At 36.4% G+C, this 20,976-nt stretch overlaps 2 protein-coding genes across 3 annotated transcripts in view; one reads left to right on the top strand and one right to left on the bottom strand.

Moving 5' to 3' along the window:
* Positions 1–20,976, top strand: part of LOC126889626 (5'-3' exoribonuclease 1) — a 699,515-nt gene that overhangs the window by 342,684 nt on the left and 335,855 nt on the right. The gene's annotated exons all lie outside the window — the stretch shown is intronic.
* LOC126889627 (uncharacterized) lies at positions 9,966–13,867 on the bottom strand. Its single transcript, XM_050658104.1, has 5 exons — positions 13,135–13,867; positions 12,962–13,074; positions 10,465–10,563; positions 10,334–10,404; positions 9,966–10,281 (listed from the first exon to the last, which is right to left on the bottom strand). The coding sequence occupies exons 1-5, from the start codon at positions 13,839–13,841 to the stop codon at positions 9,976–9,978; spliced, it is 1,296 nt and encodes a 431-aa protein (XP_050514061.1). The 5' UTR covers positions 13,842–13,867; the 3' UTR covers positions 9,966–9,975.

Here is a 20,976-nt window from a genome sequence, read left to right as displayed (position 1 = left end):
ATTTTTGAAATCAACAACTAATTGATACATGATAATGTCATTTGGAATTAACAGGTAATTTAGTTTTCGAGGAAATGTTAATAACATTATTATGTGATTTATAGAATTTTGTATTTAAATTTTCGAAGAAACTGCAATAAATATAGGGATAACTATTATTATACTAACTAATGGTAAATATTTTAAAAGCAGATTCCTTTCAAGAAAATATTGTATAATTTAATTTTTTTTAAAAATATACATTCTGCAAATATTTTTGCTTAAAAAAGATATTTTAACAATATTAAAATTCTCCGTCTATATACCATATAATGTATGTCTAATTAAAGTTGAAAAATGTCAGTTATCATCTAATTAGCTCTGGGACAATTAAGAGAACAGCAATTATTATTAATATGCATTAATAAAAAATCCAATATAGGTATTTGCAGAATAAAATATAACAAAATGTTTATAAAAGAAATATATTTAGTTTATTTTTCTACTTGACCATTAATGTTAAAATTGTGTGACCAATGAACTCCAATGTATTTAAATAACTATATTAAAAGATTTTTTTCCAAAAAATTGCCTGACCAATAAACCTCAATGTAGGTATTTAGTCAACTAAAATAAAATTTCTGACGCCGAAATGGCCGACGCCGAAACGGCCTACGCCGAAACGGCCTACGCCGAAACGGCTCTACGCCCAAACGGCCACGCCGAAATGGCCACGCCGAAACGGCGACGCCGAAACGTCCCATTCCGTGATACCTGATATCTTACATACCTGTCTTCGCTGTATTTTGTAGGATTTAGTATTTGTGACATACATGATGTTACCTGTTTGTAGTTACTTTGGTATCTTAATTTTAGTTTTTCTTCTATTATCAGTAGTATTTACATGAGTGCTCTAAAATTATCGATTTGTATCCCGAGGGACATAATTTCACGACAAGTCATAATTTCACATTTGACATAATTTGACATGAAATTATGTCAAAGGTCATGAGGGCGAAACAAATCGATAATTTTAAGTAATTCGGTAGTAATTCGGTAAGATTATTTCATGAATTAAATGTCTTTTTAAACCATTTTAACTAATATTTTATTGATATCTATGTCTGAATATTTGCTATACCTGTTTTTTGGTGTTCTCTAAGATAAGTTGTAAAACATTCATTGTCAATAATGTCACTGAGTGTAAGTATTTTTGCGTAGCAGCGAAGGGCATCTGACGTAACACTTGACGACGGGAAATTATCGAAAAAAATTATCAGTAGGAATTGCACAAGAGCTCTAAAATTATTGAATTTTCCCGAGTGACACTTTGACAGTTTTAAATTATGTCAAAGTGTCACGAGGGCAAAAATTCTATATTAATTTTAGAGATCGAGTGCAATTTGTTGCGATTATTTCATGAATAAAACTGTTCAAAACCACAATTTTATTGTATTTATGTAAATACAAATGAGTACACTTAAACACACAGTTGTTATAAATATTTGACGGTTGAAAGTCATCACTTTTATCATTTTTTAAACATTAATTGTCATTAATGTCACTGAATGTATTTTTTCATAGCAACGAAGGGCATTTGACGTAATATACTTGACGACGAGAAATTATCAAAAATTATAAGTTTAATTTTTATTTCTGTAGCTTTCTATTGGTCAGGTCAGAATCTCCTATGAATGAAATAATCAGTAGTAATCACACAAGAGCTCTAAAATTATTGATTTGTATCCCGAGTGACACTTTGACAGTTTAAAGTATGTCAAAGTGTCATGAAGGCAAAACAAATCGATAATTTTTAAGAGTTCGAATGTAATTTGTTAAGATTATTTCATGAATAAACTGGTTTTTAAATCATTTCAACTAATATTTTATTTTATGTGCCTGAATATGTGCTAAACCTGTTCCTGGTGTTCTCTTTGACAAGTTGTAAAACATGAATTGTCATTATTGTCACTGAATGTTCATTTTTGCACGGCAACGAAGAACATCTGACGTAATACTTGACGACAGGATATAATCAAAAATTATCGGGTATAATATCACAAGAGAGTGAGAATAAATTGAAAATAATGCGACAGTTTTTCGAAAATTTGTTGTCTGGCAATAGACACGAGAGCCCGCAGGGCTCGAGTGGCTATTGCCCAATGACAACAAATTTGAGTAAAATGAAGCATTATTTTCTTATTTATTCTTACTGTCGTGTGATATTCGTAAGATTATTTTTTAATACGTATATTATGGATATTTTCTTAAATGTGACAGTTGTCAAAACTAGGAAACTGGTTGCCATTAAACAGAAACAATCTACTTAAAAAAATTCTATCGGTAATTTTCTACAGTAGATAATTATCAGTATAATTTTAATCTAATTGGACAGAATTAAACACGTGATCAAATATCTTACTATACGATTGGAAGTTAAAATCATTAAAAAATAATCGCTCTAATTTTTAGTTATGTAGCTTTCTATTGGTCAGAATCTCTATGAATGATAATAATCAACATTAAAATCACAAGAGAGTGAGAATAAATTGACAATAATACGACAATTTTTCGAAAACTTGTTCCTCGCAATAGACACCAGAGCTCGGAGGGCTCGAGTGACTATTGCCGAAGAAAGAAAGAAATAAGAAAGAAAATTGGAGCAGTATTTTCCTATTTGTTATTACTATCTTGTGATATTCGACAGATTATTTTTTAATACTTACATATAAAACTCAAGTCTTTGTATAAAAACATCCAGTGACATTGATCCCAGTTAATCTGACACATTTTTCAACTTGTCAAAGTGAACAGCACAGTTTAGCAAATATTTAGACGAAGATAATAAAATCTTAGTTATTCATGAAATATTTTTACCGAAGTAAACTCGAGTGTTTAAAATTGCCGATCTGTGTTCTCCGATCTTCGTGACAGTTTGACATTAGATGGTGAACTAAAAGTTAATTATGTATATTTTCTTAAATGTGACAGTTGTCAAAACTAAGAAACTGGTTGCAATTAAACAGAAACAATCTACTTAAAATTATTCTCACTGTAATATTGTACAGTAGAATATTCTCGCTGAAATAATAATTTGATCGGGCAGAATTAAACACGTTATGAAAAATTTTATTACACGATTGTAAGTTAAAATCATTAAAACATAATCGCTATAATTTTTATTCTTGTAGATTTCTATTGTTCAGAATCTCTATGAATGAAATAATCGTTGAAATTCTTATAAGGATCATAAAATATATATGTTGGTTGATAGCTTTTGTGGTCGTTCAAGTTTTTGACAGGTTTAAGCAAGACAACAACTTTGGCTTGTCTCCAGACTTTGGGTATCTACATAGTTTGAATACAGCTGTTTATCAACCAGAGAAGCCATTGTAGAGATTTTAGACAAGATTTCGTAATTAGCTTTGTGATATATCTTTTATTTTTAATTAGATTCAAAATTCTTCGATGCATAGTTTTTATAAATTTCTCTCAAAACTCTGGTGTAAATGAATTCCATATTTCTTGTAAGTTTTGCTTCAATTCTTTGATGGACCTAGCAGGATGTTTCCTCAATGGTTTTTTCATTTCGCGCCACAAAGAGGCGCGAAACTTTCTTTCAAGGACAAGTCGGCACTGTTGAAAACGTATTCCAGAAGTAGTATACCATGGTTTCCAATCCAGTTTTGACTCTTAAACTCTTTTTTGAGGTATGGCAACCTACTCTATCCCGTCGAAAGCCAAAATATTTCGCTGATTTTAACTTGTTGTAATGACTTTGTTCTAAAATCTGTAAGAGATTATTTAAAACCTTCACATATTATTTGCCGTATTTAAAATTACATCGATAAAATGCAACTTTTCCAGACCTTTCGACGACATGCTGCCCCAGACCGTGATAAATGTAGGAAATTTGACTTTTCTGTTATGACAACAGGGCTGAAAAGCTTTATTTTTCCTTCAAATAACTCTACTCCTACTGTCTCCAACTAGACTCCAACATACACTTCAAAACTGGATTCATCACTCCATTGTAATCCATCCCATAGTAAATTTGTCCAACGTCAATGCTCTTTTGATTATTTTAACCTATTTTCCTTGTTTGTAATATTAAGACTCGATTTTCGTTAGTCTGAGATTGTTTGTGGGCCTCTTAGTGACATGTTGATCTAGAAACGAGTCTTCCAACCAGGTTAGGTACTCCACAAAACACTTAAATCTAGATAAGTTGAACGTGGTTTTTTCACTATAATGTGTCTTAATCCCCTTCGATATGCTTCGTTCATTTTACTTTTTCCTACATTTTTGCAGGTCTTATGATGACAAAACGTAAGGTTTTGTATCTCCTAACTACACTATATTTCTTATATATATTTCTTACGAAACATATTCGCGATTTCCGAATGCCGAATAGTATAGTATAGAGTTGATCCAAAAGATGGCATAACCCAGACATCCAAAGTGAAAGTTATCCTTCAACACCAAATTGTTCTATATGGTCCACACAATGTCCAGAAAAAAGACACCATTTTGAGCGTCGGGTTTGTGGGGGAGAGGGGGGAGAAATCGGTAGATTCGTAGATTTTTAAGTTTTTCGCCAATATTTCTAAAACTATGCGGTTTAGCATGAACAATCCTCTATAGAAAATTGTTCTACATTAAATTTGAAATAAAAAAGGCCCTATCCATAATCTTTCTAAAATGAATGGTTCCAAAGATACGGAGGTAGTATAGTATAGTACTGGTCCAAAAAAAGGCCCAACCCAAACATCGAAAGTAAAAGTTTTCCTCCAACACCAAAATGTTCTATATGGTCCACATATTGTTCAGTAAAAAGTTAAACCATTTTGAGCGTCCGGTTTGGGAGGGAGATGGGAGAGAAGCCGGTAAATTAGTAGTTTTTTTTACGTTTTTCGTCAATATTTCTAAAACTATGCTTTAGTGTAAACAATGTTATATACAAAAATTTTCTACATGAAATTCAAAACAAAGAATGTTCTATACATAATTGTTATAAAATTAACGGTTCCAGAGTTACGGAGGGCGAAAAGTCGAGGTTTTCGATACTTTTTATATTTTTTGGGCAATATTTATGATATAACTATACCAAAAACCCAGACATCCAAAGTGAAAGTTATCCTCCAACACCAAACTGTTCTATATGGTCCACATAATGTTCAGAAAAAGGTCACACCATTTTGAGCGTTGGGTTTGGGGGGGGGGGAGAGGGGGAGAAATCGGTAGATATAAAAAGTATCGAAAACCTCCACTTTTCACCCTCCGTAACTCTGGAACCGTTGATTTTATAACAATTATGTATCGAACCTTTTTTGTTTTAAATTTTATGTAGAACATTTTTCTATAGAACATTCCTTACGCCAAAGGATAGTTTTAGAAATATTGAAGAAAAACGTAAAAAAACTACTAGTTTATCGACTTCTCCCCCATATCCCCCCCAAACCGGACGCTCAAAATGGTGTAACTTTTTACTGAACAATATGTGGACCATATAGAACAATTTGGTGTTGAAGGAAAACTTTTACTTTGGATGTCTGGGTTAGGCCTTTTTTTGGACCAATTATACTATACTACCTCCGTAACTTTGGAACCGTTCATTTTAGAAGGGTTATGCATAGGGCCTTTTTTATTTCAAATTTAATGTAGAACAATTTTGTGTAGAGGGTTGTTCATGCTAAGCCGCTTAGTTTTAGAAATATTGACGAAAAACGTAAAAAACTACGAATTTGCAGATTTCTCACCCCTCTCCCCCCCAAACCGACGCTCAAAATGGTGTGACTTTTTTCTGAACATTATGTGGACCATATAGAACAATTTGGTGTTGGAGGATAACTTTCACTTTGGATGTCTGGGTTTGGGTCTAACTATACCATACTAGAATGGTATTTTTCAGAATTTAAAAATCTATTGATGATTGAACAAATGTTCTCATCCATAACTGTACCGCCACTCATTCCCGTCGATCATTTTATCTCGACAATAATTATTGGTAATAGGCTGTAATATAATAGCCTCAAAATATATTTGACATTAATTGACAGTTGTTTTTGTATCATTTTCCACAGCCTCTGATTTTAAGATAATTATAAAAAAATCATAAAAATGAAAATGCAATAATAATTAATATTGGAACTGGTGGGCCAACTGAAATGGGAAGGGGCTCGTAGATCTCCCCTCTTCATATCACAATTCTTTAACTTTTTTAACGCTTTTTTAATTTATGGATGTTTAAGGATAACTATTGCATTTATTTTAAATTAGTGGTAGTAAAATTCCACGACATACTTTAAACTGTTTAAACCGTTATATTGGACTCCGTGGGCCGTGGACAGTGTAACAGACTGAAACCTATCAGCTACCTGCTTTTGTTAGAATACCTATAAATCGAATTACGACATGGCAATAAAATTATGCTAGCAAATCATTTATTTGTATCGACATAGACGACCAATGATATGTAAAAAGCAATCGGAAGAGGGTAATACCGAAGTCATTGTATATAATCTAGCTGTTTATTTTAAAGGGACGATGGAATTTATTTTGTATCACGTGGTTTGTGGAGAAAATACAAATAATTTTTTAGTATAGGGAGCTATAGACCCAAGATATTTATCATTTTTTGTCTTCTTCTTGTTCTTTTGGTGCCTATTCGTTTCGAATAATGATAAATGCTTTCAATAGATTAGTTGTTGTGGAGAACCATTTACTTAGGTTCTTTAAGCATGATATTCTTCTTCTCTCAATTCTTCGCGTTCCAAATACTTTCCTTGAAGGAGTATTTTCAGTAATCTGTATTTAGTGATGTTTCTCATTATGTGTCTGAGATATTCTTTTTCTCCTTTTAATCGTCCCCATCCTTCGTAGTACGGTCTCGTTGGTTATCTTGTCCGTCCATGATACCCGCAGGATTCGCCTGTATAGCCACATCTCGAAGGCTCCAAGTTTTTTCTCCATCAGAGATCCGTTCCGGCACGTAGCGTTTCGTTTCCGAAAAATATTGATTTTAATGGTTTTAAATATGAACAATTCATACTGTCCGGAGCGTATAGTATCAGACAACTCTTTATAAAATCAGGTTTCTCGGAGACTACGCTACGTGCCGGAACGGTGCGGGCGTGATAATATGATTCTTGCAACATAACTCATTCTCATAACATTGAGAAGACATAACATAGTAGTAGCTTTACTTTTATCTCCAGATTAAGGTTGTGGCTTTTAAAGAGTGTGGCCATGTTGTTGAATATAATCCTAGGCTTCTCTGTTCTACATTTTACTTCTTGTGAGTGATCGCATTGTTCGTTTACTATTGTTCCAAGATAGGTATATTGTTTTACTCGGTTCACTGGTGTATTCTTTGTAAGGAGTTGGACGTCTCTAATTTTACTTTTGCTGATGACCATAAATTTAGTTTTTGATATGTTTACTTGTAGTCCAAATCTTTCACTTACTTCATTTACTTTGTGTATTAATTTCTGTAAACTGTTCAAACTGCCTGCAAAAACAACGGTGTCGTCTGCATAGCGGATGTTGTTTAGGCGTTCTCAAAACCAATATTAATTGATCTCTATCAAGAATTGAATCTTATGCGGCGGCGGACTGCTTTAGCTCCACTTCTTTTTGTTATCAAAACTTCGACGTCTGAAGTGATGTTAAGTAAGCCGCGGGGATATAACCATTCATTGCTGTGCAAATTGTGGAGCCCTTCTAGTTGAGAATAAAAGTTGGTTACAAATCTGCAATGGTGTAATTATATAATATGTCAACGTCGATAACGGATAACATACAGTTTTGCAATAACTTTTTTGTAATTTATTTTGATAGAGATCTCTCTCTCTCTCTCTCTCTCTCTCTCTCTCTCTCTCTCTCTCTCTCTCTCTCTCTCTCTCTCTCTCTCTCTCTCTCTCTCTCTCTCTCTCTCTCTCTCTCTCTCTCTCTCTCTCTCTCACACACACACACACACACACACACACACACACACACACACACACACACACACACACACACACACACACACACACACACACACACACACACACACACACACACACACACACACACACACACACACACACACACACACACACACACACACACACACACACACACACACACACACACACACACACACACACACACACACACACACACACACACACACACACACACACACACACACACACACACACACACACACACACACACACACACACACACACACACACACACACACACACACACACACACACACACACACACACACACACACACACACACACACACACACACACACACACACACACACACACACACACACACACACACACACACACACACACACACACACACACACACACACACACACACACACACACACACACACACACACACACACACACACACACACACACACACACACACACACACACACACACACACACACACACACACACACACACACACACACACACACACACACACACACACACACACACACACACACACACACACACACACACACACACACACACACACACACACACACACACACACACACACACACACACACACACACACACACACACACACACACACACACACACACACACACACACACACACACACACACACACACACACACACACACACACACACACACACACACACACACACACACACACACACACACACACACACACACACACACACACACACACACACACACACACACACACACACACACACACACACACACACACACACACACACACACACACACACACACACACACACACACACACACACACACACACACACACACACACACACACACACACACACACACACACACACACACACACACACACACACACACACACACACACACACACACACACACACACACACACACACACACACACACACACACACACACACACACACACACACACACACACACACACACACACACACACACACACACACACACACACACACACACACACACACACACACACACACACACACACACACACACACACACACACACACACACACACACACACACACACACACACACACACACACACACACACACACACACACACACACACACACACACACACACACACACACACACACACACACACACACACACACACACACACACACACACACACACACACACACACACACACACACACACACACACACACACACACACACACACACACACACACACACACACACACACACACACACACACACACACACACACACACACACACACACACACACACACACACACACACACACACACACACACACACACACACACACACACACACACACACACACACACACACACACACACACACACACACACACACACACACACACACACACACACACACACACACACACACACACACACACACACACACACACACACACACACACACACACACACACACACACACACACACACACACACACACACACACACACACACACACACACACACACACACACACACACACACACACACACACACACACACACACACACACACACACACACACACACACACACACACACACACACACACACACACACACACACACACACACACATACATGGTGCCGCATTTGTTGTGGCATCTGTGCTTCAGACTGCAAAGTGGCATCATCAAGTCCAAGTACGGTGTGTTGATTCTGATTAGCTGCGTATCAGTAATATATTTTTAATTTTGTTATACCCTCCTTCTAAACCAAACTACAGGTAAATCTATGATAACATCACTTGTGGCATCAGATGCCACATGTACCTTGAGATGTCATAAATACCACGCTTTACACACCATGACTTACTACTTGAATTATGGCCGACATTTTTTGGGATAATAAAAAAAACTAATAAATTACAGAACAAATTCTTGTTTTTTTAACTTTGTCATTTATTTGCAAACAATTTGTATAAAATTTATATTGGTAATTTATTATCATTATTATTTATTAGTCGCTTATTGCGGCTGTAATAGTTTTTCAAATAAAACTTTATATCCGTCCATTTTCTCCTTTCCAATACTGGGTATTTTGATTTGCACTCTTCACATTTTTGTTTTCCTGGTAGTAGTTCCTTCTTTAAATCAAATTTAAAGAAAGTCATTACGGATTTTATTTCTTCGGACGTCCATGGGGTTTTTTGAGTTGTTTTAAGTGTTTTTGCCGACTGCTTTTCTTTTTTTCTCTTTTTGACTTGTGTTTCTTTTTTTGTCGAAATTAGTTCCTACAATTTTATTTAATTTATTATTATTATTTTTAATTCTTATCACTCATACCTCTTCTGTTGCCGATGATTTTCTCTTTCCTTGATTCATGAACACCTGCTCTTTAATGTTCGATAATGGAACTAAAAGGTAATAAGAAAAAACAATTAATTAGAAACACGGATGAAATTGTAAAGTCTTACTTTCATCATCACTAGATGTGTCCTCAGTGTTATTGATCCCTTCGCCGGCATCGGCTGGTAATGCCACTTCTTCGGATTCCTCTTCCAAACAAGGTAAATCTAAGATATATAGGACGTTAGACGTTTAAATAAAAACAGCTTTCAATATCTGTCACTGAATAGCGCAATTTTTATGTTAACCCGGCACCTGCTACGCGGCTTTGCAAGGCGCCAACTGCCACAGCACCCCTTAAAAATTTTCTGTGATCTACTTGTTTAAAAAACAAAATAATGTGTTGAGTAACACAAGAATATAAAAAAACATGTTTTATTAACTTATTAGCCACTAATATGTTATAAAAGTTAAAAAATAAAATGAAAGGGATGTTATAAGCAAATTAGCAAGTACCAAGCCATAATAAATGAAGTCAAGTAAAATATCTAAAAAAATTAAGATTTAGTGAGTATAGAGTCTATATTAATAATTTAAATAAGTTATTTCAATAAAAAATGTTAATTTGACCTGTTTATCAAAAATACAAAAAAAATAAAACTTAAAGTACCAGATGATGACACCCCAATTCTTCAAACACTAACACATCTATGCTATATAATATTATAGAAAGCTACTATGACGCACAGCTTGGTTACCAAACTTGAAATACCAAATATTTGATAAAAATGTGTTATGGGGTGCTAGTAGCACCCCACGTGGCAGGTGCCGGGTTAAAATGGGAAAACAAATCAAACTTGCAGCAAAAATTAGGAGTTTAAAAATATCAAAACTCTTCATTAGCTTCAATAGCTGAACTGAGTGAGCAATATACAAATTTTAAGAAGTGTAGAATATCAAAAACTTTCCATCGTTGCATTTCAGTTTTCCCACTAATAAAACTAATACACTAATAAGAAAATATCGTTTATTCTTCACATAAATACCTTTTTTATTTTTTTTAGTTGATAGTATATAGACCTCACAAAAAAGTACTTCTTGAAATAATATGTAGGTACATATATTATTTTTACTTGACTCTATTTACTTAAACATTGCATTATATATTACGTATTATTATTATTGTCTGTGCTCTCAAAAAAAGATGTGATTAAACTCTTAATTTTGGCATTAATAATGCCAGATAAAAGAAAATGTCAAGGAATATTTTTTATTGAAATGCGGGCCTGTCTGGAGCTTTTTGCAGAACAGAAATACATATATGTATATATAAACAAACTCTAACATGAAGTAAAACCACTTCTATGTAATAGGTATAATTTACTTTGCAGACATTGTTGGCCCAAGATGGTTGGTTAAAGTTCTCGTTTGGGGTTTCACCATGTTTCCAGAGGTTTCTATTAACATCGACGTTTAGCCTTTTCAATTTTACAACATTATAATGTGGATTGAATAGTTACAACCATTGTTTGGTTCTGAGGCTAGTTATCAAGTATATAAATTCACTGATGATGGACTGATAGGTCCGAAAATGCTTTGAACATATTTTATTCAATTAATTGTGATTTTTTAAGATTTTATTAAAATATACCTATTACATAGAAGTGGTTAGAGTGTGTTTAACTATATGGTATACAGCCAACCCAGGGAACTACCCTTTTAGTAGAAATATATACTTTTTAAAGTAATATTATGTACGATGATGAAAATAAGCTTCTATTCAAGTGCTAGCAGTCGAGTCACTTCTACTCCCAATACTAATAACCCCCAGTAAACACCAAGATCTTCTGCTAGACTGCAACTGCCCACAAAAAGGTCCAGGAAGCCCTCCGAGACAAACAAGTCTCCTTCTTTACACATTCGACAAAGGAAGAACAGACGAAGAAAATCGTGTTCAAGGGCCTGCAGCCATGTACGTACAGACAATGAAGGACGAACTTGCCACAGAGGACGTCAATACAACTGCCTGAGCTATGGACATGGAGCAAGAAACAACAGCGATCTACCCCATAAGTGCGTCAAGTCCAGGACCTACCAGCTTACGAAGCCTAAGACCTCGGCTACGATACAAGCGGCGAGCGTCGAGCTGCTGAGCGGCAAGCACCACAACGGTGCTGCTGAATCAGTATTTAATAAAGATCAACAGATCCGCTGTGACACCTGCAATTTAGTCGCTTGTAATATTCTAGAATGCCTGTATTATCCCAAAAAGGAATTCTAAAGTTACATATATTAAATAAAGAAAAGCGTTTAAAAAATATCCATAATTTGGGTTGAAAGAAATGTGTGTGATGTATTCCCTTTTAAGTTTATTCCAATGGTTCCAGTTCCATAGTATAAGCATATGAAGCCGCGTTCTCACTGGTAAAAAATTGTGTTGCATTTTGTTTTTGGCGCAAATTTTTATGTATATCACAAAGTTTGCGTCTAAATCGCAAGCAATCACGTGTCCATTAGCAAAAATTTTTGACGCACATTAAATTTTGCACCGAAAACAAAATACAACATTAATATTGATAAAAGATTAGGACATTAATATTTGTATGATATACAAAATTTACTTACCTTCTATATTTATTTCATTGAGACTTTTGCCAGCATATTTGTTAGCGTCTCCATGCTCGATGGCGATTAACAGGCGACTTATTTTTGTTGCTTCTACAGCGTTCTCGTGAAGCCTAAAACACGAAAATGTGAAATATTGTTTGTAAAATTATAAGCCAAACCATGTTATTTACCGATAAAAATCACGATGAACTCGTATGTCATGTCCCAAGTGTCTTGCTAGCCAGTCTGCTTCGTTCTTACCCAAATTGAAAATTTGCGACACAGTGGCTATATATTTTCTTAGTTTGGTTCCTGTTATATATTCTGGATGTTGTAAGTTTACTTCATTACACATGGATTTTAGACAATCATGACCTCGCAAATGCCCTATTTCGCTCTCAGCTGGTGCAAAAATATATGGATTATTTTTTGAAATGTTTACTGTAGATCTTGTTTTTATTAACAAATCGATGGCAGATTTAAGTTCAGGTGTTATTATTACAGGCACTCGTCGTCCGCGTTTTCCTTCTATATCGACAACCTCCATTGTAGAAGCCAAATTTTTCTCCAATGGCGACAATGACGCGAAGAGTTCTTGGGTTCCCTGTTCTTTGAAAGTTGGTCGTGTGGCATATTGTTCCACGGTCATTTTTGCAGCTTCTCCGGACCGTTTCTTATTGAACAATATTATTCTGGCTAGAGTGCACGAGGCAAGAGCTCTCCACGTTTTATACACAACATCCAGTGATAATTTATTTTTTAATCTTTCAATTTCCTGATTCAAAAATTTTGTTAAAATAAGTAAGTCCTCTGTTAATGGCAAAAGTTGTTTATGGTTAAATTTCTTTTTGTGCATTGTGGATAGAGCACAAGATGAAATTTTGCTGCTCCACTCCATTTCTATTAGCTGCAAAAATGACCTGTATAGTTTTTTTTCGACCAGCATCTTTTCTTAAATCGCCACTTCTTAGGGCTACTCCTCTGTGAATATTGAGGCATTTTTTTAAAGCATGACCCAGCTTTAATGCTAATGATGGTATTTCAAACTGTGGTCGGTTTGTACTTGAGTTGATAGTACCACATAAACGCTTTACTGAACTTATTACAACATCGAAGTTATTTGGAAGAAGACAATCCGCCAACTCTTTAATGTCCGAGTGTAAAGATTTCACCTCAAGTAAGAATCTGCCCAACTGACGCATTGTTTGGCGAATTAGTTCGCACTGGGTAGGTCCGTGTTTTTGAAACTGAAGATATCCAAATTTTAAAATAGTGGAATCTTGCTTACAGACTGTCGATATATGGTCATTTTTAAATTTATTCAGTATGTTTGCTTGATACTCGAAGCTGTAATCTGTACAAGTTAATCCTATTAGCAACGCATTACTGTCAGCAATAATGCTTTTTTTCTTTGAACTCGACTCTGCGGATGTGAATGATGACTTACAATTATATTTAACATGAAACCAAAGTTTTCTTTTGAGCATAAAACCTAGACAATGCGGGCAGGGTCCGTAGCTAGAGTAACTTAAGCTAGTCGTTTCTTTTCCAGAAGGACGCCTGACTAAAATCAACTCTCCCTTTTGTTGATTAAGTACTTCGCAGTTGTGGTAAAAGTCTGCAGTTCTCGATAATTCAGCAAAAGCTTCTCGGCGTTTTGTTGATCCTTTAGGCATAATCAGAATCTTGGCTACTTGAATTTCATTTTTATGCACCAATTCATAATGACGAGCGATATTAATCATTATTTTGTCACAAAACAGGCAACAGTGACCCTTATCTCTTACTCTTTGACCAGTACTTTTATTTTTTTTAGCACTACGGACTATGACATGTTCCTCACTGTCGTTGGATGTATCTAGTTGCGACTTCGGTACAGTTTTCCTACCTTTCCTTTTATGGTGTTTTGATGAATTTTCGTTAGGTTTAGTATGTTTGGAAGACATATTGCTAGATTTGTGGTCAAGACTGCTTTTTTTATTTTTATTATGTTTGGAGGTTGTTGTGTTGCTATCAACGGTGATTGTTGGCGATATTAAGAGTTCATCACTTTTTTCTGTCAAAGTAAGTGATTGGTCTGATTCTGTGTCAGATACATAGCTAGTTGATGGTTGATACTCACTATGGGATTTAGAAAAGACGGAACAGTCAGATAATTTTTCAGACATATCGAGAGAAGACAAGCTTTCATTATTGCTATCAACTGAAGTTATTATAGGATTTTCCTTTGACTTACAGATTCTATTTGACTGTGCCGAATTAAGTGAGACATCACTTTTTATGCGTTGAGCTGAGATTTCTTCTGACAGCAGTGAACGATTATTACAAGTGGTCAGATTCTGCATTTCACTATTCGTAACTGCACAATATTCTTCTACGTTCCAAAGTACAGGACATTTTTCTACATTCGAAATTACGGGGTATTCTTCTACGTTCGAAGTTGTTACAGAGTTCTTAGGGTTGGTGTTGAGTAGGCTGATATTTTCTGGTTCTGATGTAAACTGGGCATAATTTTTGAGATCCGAAATTGCAGCAAAATTATTGTTTAGATTTTTCTCAAATAATAGACATCTAGCTTTAGTCGTTTCCGCTAAATACACTATTTGGATGCTTAAATAAAAAAAAGTTGTTTTATATCTTTCTTAAATACGATATTAGTAGGCTTACCTGTCTGAATTGGTACTGGTAAAACGTTTCTTTTCTACGCTTGGATGGTCCTGAAGATTTTTTAACAGCCATGTATTCACATATTGACTCCTTTCTTCAGTAATGTAATGATCATTTTGAATATCTGGGGTTATTTGGCCGTCATTACTATTTACTTGTATATTGTTGAAGTCGTTATATCGCTGTAATACTTCGTTTCTTTCCGAATTGGAAAGACCTTGCGTTTCATATCGAGGTATATTTAGAAGTTCGAATATTTTTTTAGCTCGGGCAGACTGGTATCCGGATTTATACTGGAATCGAAAAAAATGAAGTTATTAAGAATAGCGCTTTATGCATGCGAAGCAAATCGATAACATAATGTAACCATAAATATGAAATTAATAAATACAAATAAAACTCGTATGCATTCATTTACCTGTAAAACAAACTGAATCTCTAGATAACAGTATATTAAGATTTACCCTGTATATTTCATAATGTAGTAAACTGATTACATTTTGTTTGATTATATTACAAACGCCCATTCAGTAAAAAAATGTAAACGTTGGACAAATTTCGTAACCTCGTCTAGATTTACACATTTAATAATAAAAATTTCATTTTGGCACTTTTTTGTCTCTCAACGGGTTATTATTGTTGAGTAAGGTTTATTACATTCGATAGTCATGAATAAATAATAAATCTGGTAAAAATACATTGCTGAAAGTTAACTACATATACATTTTGTTTTACCGTCCTAGAAGTAGGACGCTGGTAGGTACTTAGCGGTATCAAAATATGTAAAAATTTTAGTATTGCATTGAATTTTGAACTCTGTAGAAGTAGGGTATTAAAATTTTGACTTTTATACTGGAAGATAATCGCTAAAAATTGCCAAAACTACAAATCACTGGGTGTTTTTTGATAATATATTTACCAGCAGAGATTTGTTAATTAATTTACAGAAATGTTGACACCGACTAACAGGAACCATGCGGGAAAATAGATTATTGAACTTTTCTATACAATATAGGAAAACCCTTAGTAGTAAAGGAGCTCGTGGTTCATATGATTTTCAGTGTGATGTAAATGGAAAAATACGTTTTGTAAAATTGAACGGTAATGAGTGTGTTACTATAGCATCTAATTTTGACAATATAGAACCTCCAGCACAAGCTATTAGATGGGATCGCAAGCTCAAAAGAACAAGTTTGATTTCTCAACCACACATGTTAAAAATAATTATCATAACTACATGGAACTTGGATCAACACGACCGGTTTGTTGAAAAATATGGCACTAAAATCAAAGCCAAGAAGTGGTATTCTCTACAAACGAGGTAATAAGTCAAATATTACTTTATTAGATTTTCGTCGATCTATAGCAGTTTGCTACCTGAAATTGGCTCATAGTTCAAGGAGTATTATAGAAAGACCGAGTCCATCATCAGCAAAAGTCTTTATGGGCGTAAGATTAGATGGGAAACGACACTTCATGGAAAAACATAAAATGCAGAGACGATGTCAAGGAGAAAATTGTAAAGCCAAACCATACATACATAAAATACTGTGGAAAATGTACTGTAACATTATGCCAACATTATTTTATTCAGTATCATAAAAAATAAACATGGTTTTATTATATTTTAAAATATTTTATTGTTTTAAACTCATTCATACATACCTCCTTCAATTATGATAACCTTAACGCCCAGCGTCCTACTTATAGGACAGTTCATAATTCAAAAATGCAAACGCGTAAATTAATTTCATGAATAGAACAAGATTTTGTTACTGAGTTTTTACTTCAAATTTTTCTATTAAATAGAAATTCGGCTATTAATATTTAGTCAGATGTGATGCAGTTTATTTTTTTTACCTTGTATACGGTAAGTTCATAAAATATATATTATTGTTTTTAAACACAAACTACCTTTCCAATAAAATAAACTAACACGGTCAGTTTATGTTTGGCCACCCTGTATATATTTTTTTAACAATAAATCCTTTTTTTGTATATACAATTGGCCATTACCATAATTGCGCTGGCCTCAAACGATCGCCGAGTACGCAAATTAAGTTCTGAGTGCCCATAAGACACACAAATTCTAAGGAAACTAACCAAAAGTTATCAAAAATGAGATATTAAAGATAATAAAAAAGTTACTATAATTTAAAAAATTATAGTTGAAGTTTACTTACCATATTATTGCCTTGATAACATCACACACACTAAATTATTATCTTCATAACGGCCACAACAACAACAAAAAACTAACAAAGTATAAACCGATATAATGCCGAAAATTAAGTACACACCACTCGCTTCTGATAGCTCGTACCTAATGGCATCACATTCCAAAGGAGTGCAAAATATTTCTTGCATATACTATTTTAATCGTAGGGGGCAGCACTATATACGCAGCGGGAATGATGCCATAACAAATACATGTGTGTGAATGTACAAAGATATCATCTTATGGCATCATACACATTAAAATATTAAAATATTTTAAAATAACGCGATCTGTACAAATATGATGCAGTAGATGTTAAAAAACGACTTAGAATTTTATGGCATTGCGTGTATGATGCCACAAAGCTCGCAGGTGCCATAACGTAGTAAAATGCACACACATGATGCCATAATAAATGTAACACATACACACACACACACACACACACACACACACACACACACACACACACACACACACACACACACACACACACACACACACACACACACACACACACACACACACACACACACACACACACACACACACACACACACACACACACACACACACACACACACACACACACACACACACACACACACACACACACACACACACACACACACACACACACACACACACACACACACACACACACACACACACACACACACACACACACACACACACACACACACACACACACACACACACACACACACACACACACACACACACACACACACACACACACACACACACACACACACACACACACACACACACACACACACACACACACACACACACACACACACACACACACACACACACACACACACACACACACACACACACACACACACACACACACACACACACACACACACACACACACACACACACACACACACACACACACACACACACACACACACACACACACACACACACACACACACACACACACACACACACACACACACACACACACACACACACACACACACACACACACACACACACACACACACACACACACACACACACACACACACACACACACACACACACACACACACACACACACACACACACACACACACACACACACACACACACACACACACACACACACACACACACACACACACACACACACACACACACACACACACACACACACACACACACACACACACACACACACACACACACACACACACACACACACACACACACACACACACACACACACACACACACACACACACACACACACACACACACACACACACACACACACACACACACACACACACACACACACACACACACACACACACACACACACACACACACACACACACACACACACACACACACACACACACACACACACACACACACACACACACACACACACACACACACACACACACACACACACACACACACACACACACACACACACACACACACACACACACACACACACACACACACACACACACACACACACACACACACACACACACACACACACACACACACACACACACACACACACACACACACACACACACACACACACACACACACACACACACACACACACACACACACACACACACACACACACACACACACACACACACACACACACACACACACACACACACACACACACACACACACACACACACACACACACACACACACACACACACACACACACACACACACACACACACACACACACACACACACACACACACACACACACACACACACACACACACACACACACACACACACACACACACACACACACACACACACACACACACACACACACACACACACACACACACACACACACACACACACACACACACACACACACACACACACACACACACACACACACACACACACACACACACACACACACACACACACACACACACACACACACACACACACACACACACACACACACACACACACACACACACACACACACACACACACACACACACACACACACACACACACACACACACACACACACACACACACACACACACACACACACACACACACACACACACACACACACACACACACACACACACACACACACACACACACACACACACACACACACACACACACACACACACACACACACACACACACACACACACACACACACACACACACACACACACACACACACACACACACACACACACACACACACACACACACACACACACACACACACACACACACACACACACACACACACACACACACACACACACACACACACACACACACACACACACACACACACACACACACACACACACACACACACACACACACACACACACACACACACACACACACACACACACACACACACACACACACACACACACACACACACACACACACACACACACACACACACACACACACACACACACACACACACACACACACACACACACACACACACACACACACACACACACACACACACACACACACACACACACACACACACACACACACACACACACACACACACACACACACACACACACACACACACACACACACACACACACACACACACACACACACACACACACACACACACACACACACACACACACACACACACACACACACACACACACACACACACACACACACACACACACACACACACACACACACATTGCATTAAATACGGACCTTGGAAGTGTCCTAGAAGAATAATGTTCCGCATAAAGGATATAGGTAGAGAACGTGGAGTTGATCCCAATACGAAAAAAACAAAGTACTTACATAGTAGTAATAGCAACAATTTGTTAGTACAATTATTGTGGATCGTGTTAGAACATGACCCATGTTCTAACACCACCCTTTTAATGACCCTTAGTTAGAACATGACTCTTTTAATTGATAATTTTTTTTTCAAAAAAAATATTAAAAGAAAGTCTGCATAATATGCAGAATTTCTATATAATAACGTGATATTTTAGATATTAGTGTCAGAGCCGCGGTTTTTCATTTTTTTTTTAAATGATGATTAAGCGTTTTTTTTTTAAATCAAGTGGTGCTG

Source organism: Diabrotica virgifera, chromosome 8 (assembly GCF_917563875.1).
Source record: "Diabrotica virgifera virgifera chromosome 8, PGI_DIABVI_V3a".
NCBI lineage: Eukaryota > Metazoa > Arthropoda > Insecta > Coleoptera > Chrysomelidae > Diabrotica > Diabrotica virgifera.
The sequence above is the reverse complement of the archived record's forward strand: the minus strand, read 5'-3'. Positions and strand labels throughout refer to the sequence as shown.

Coding starts and splice junctions, on each gene's coding strand:
- LOC126889627 (XM_050658104.1), bottom strand. CDS start 13,841: ATGGAGTGGAGCAGCAAAATTTCATCTTGTGCTCTATCCACAATGCAC. Junction 13,075..13,134: donor GTTCATCGTGATTTTTATCG/GTAAATAACATG, acceptor TTCGTGTTTTAG/GCTTCACGAGAACGCTGTAG. Junction 10,405..10,464: donor CACATCTAGTGATGATGAAA/GTAAGACTTTAC, acceptor ATTACCTTTTAG/TTCCATTATCGAACATTAAA.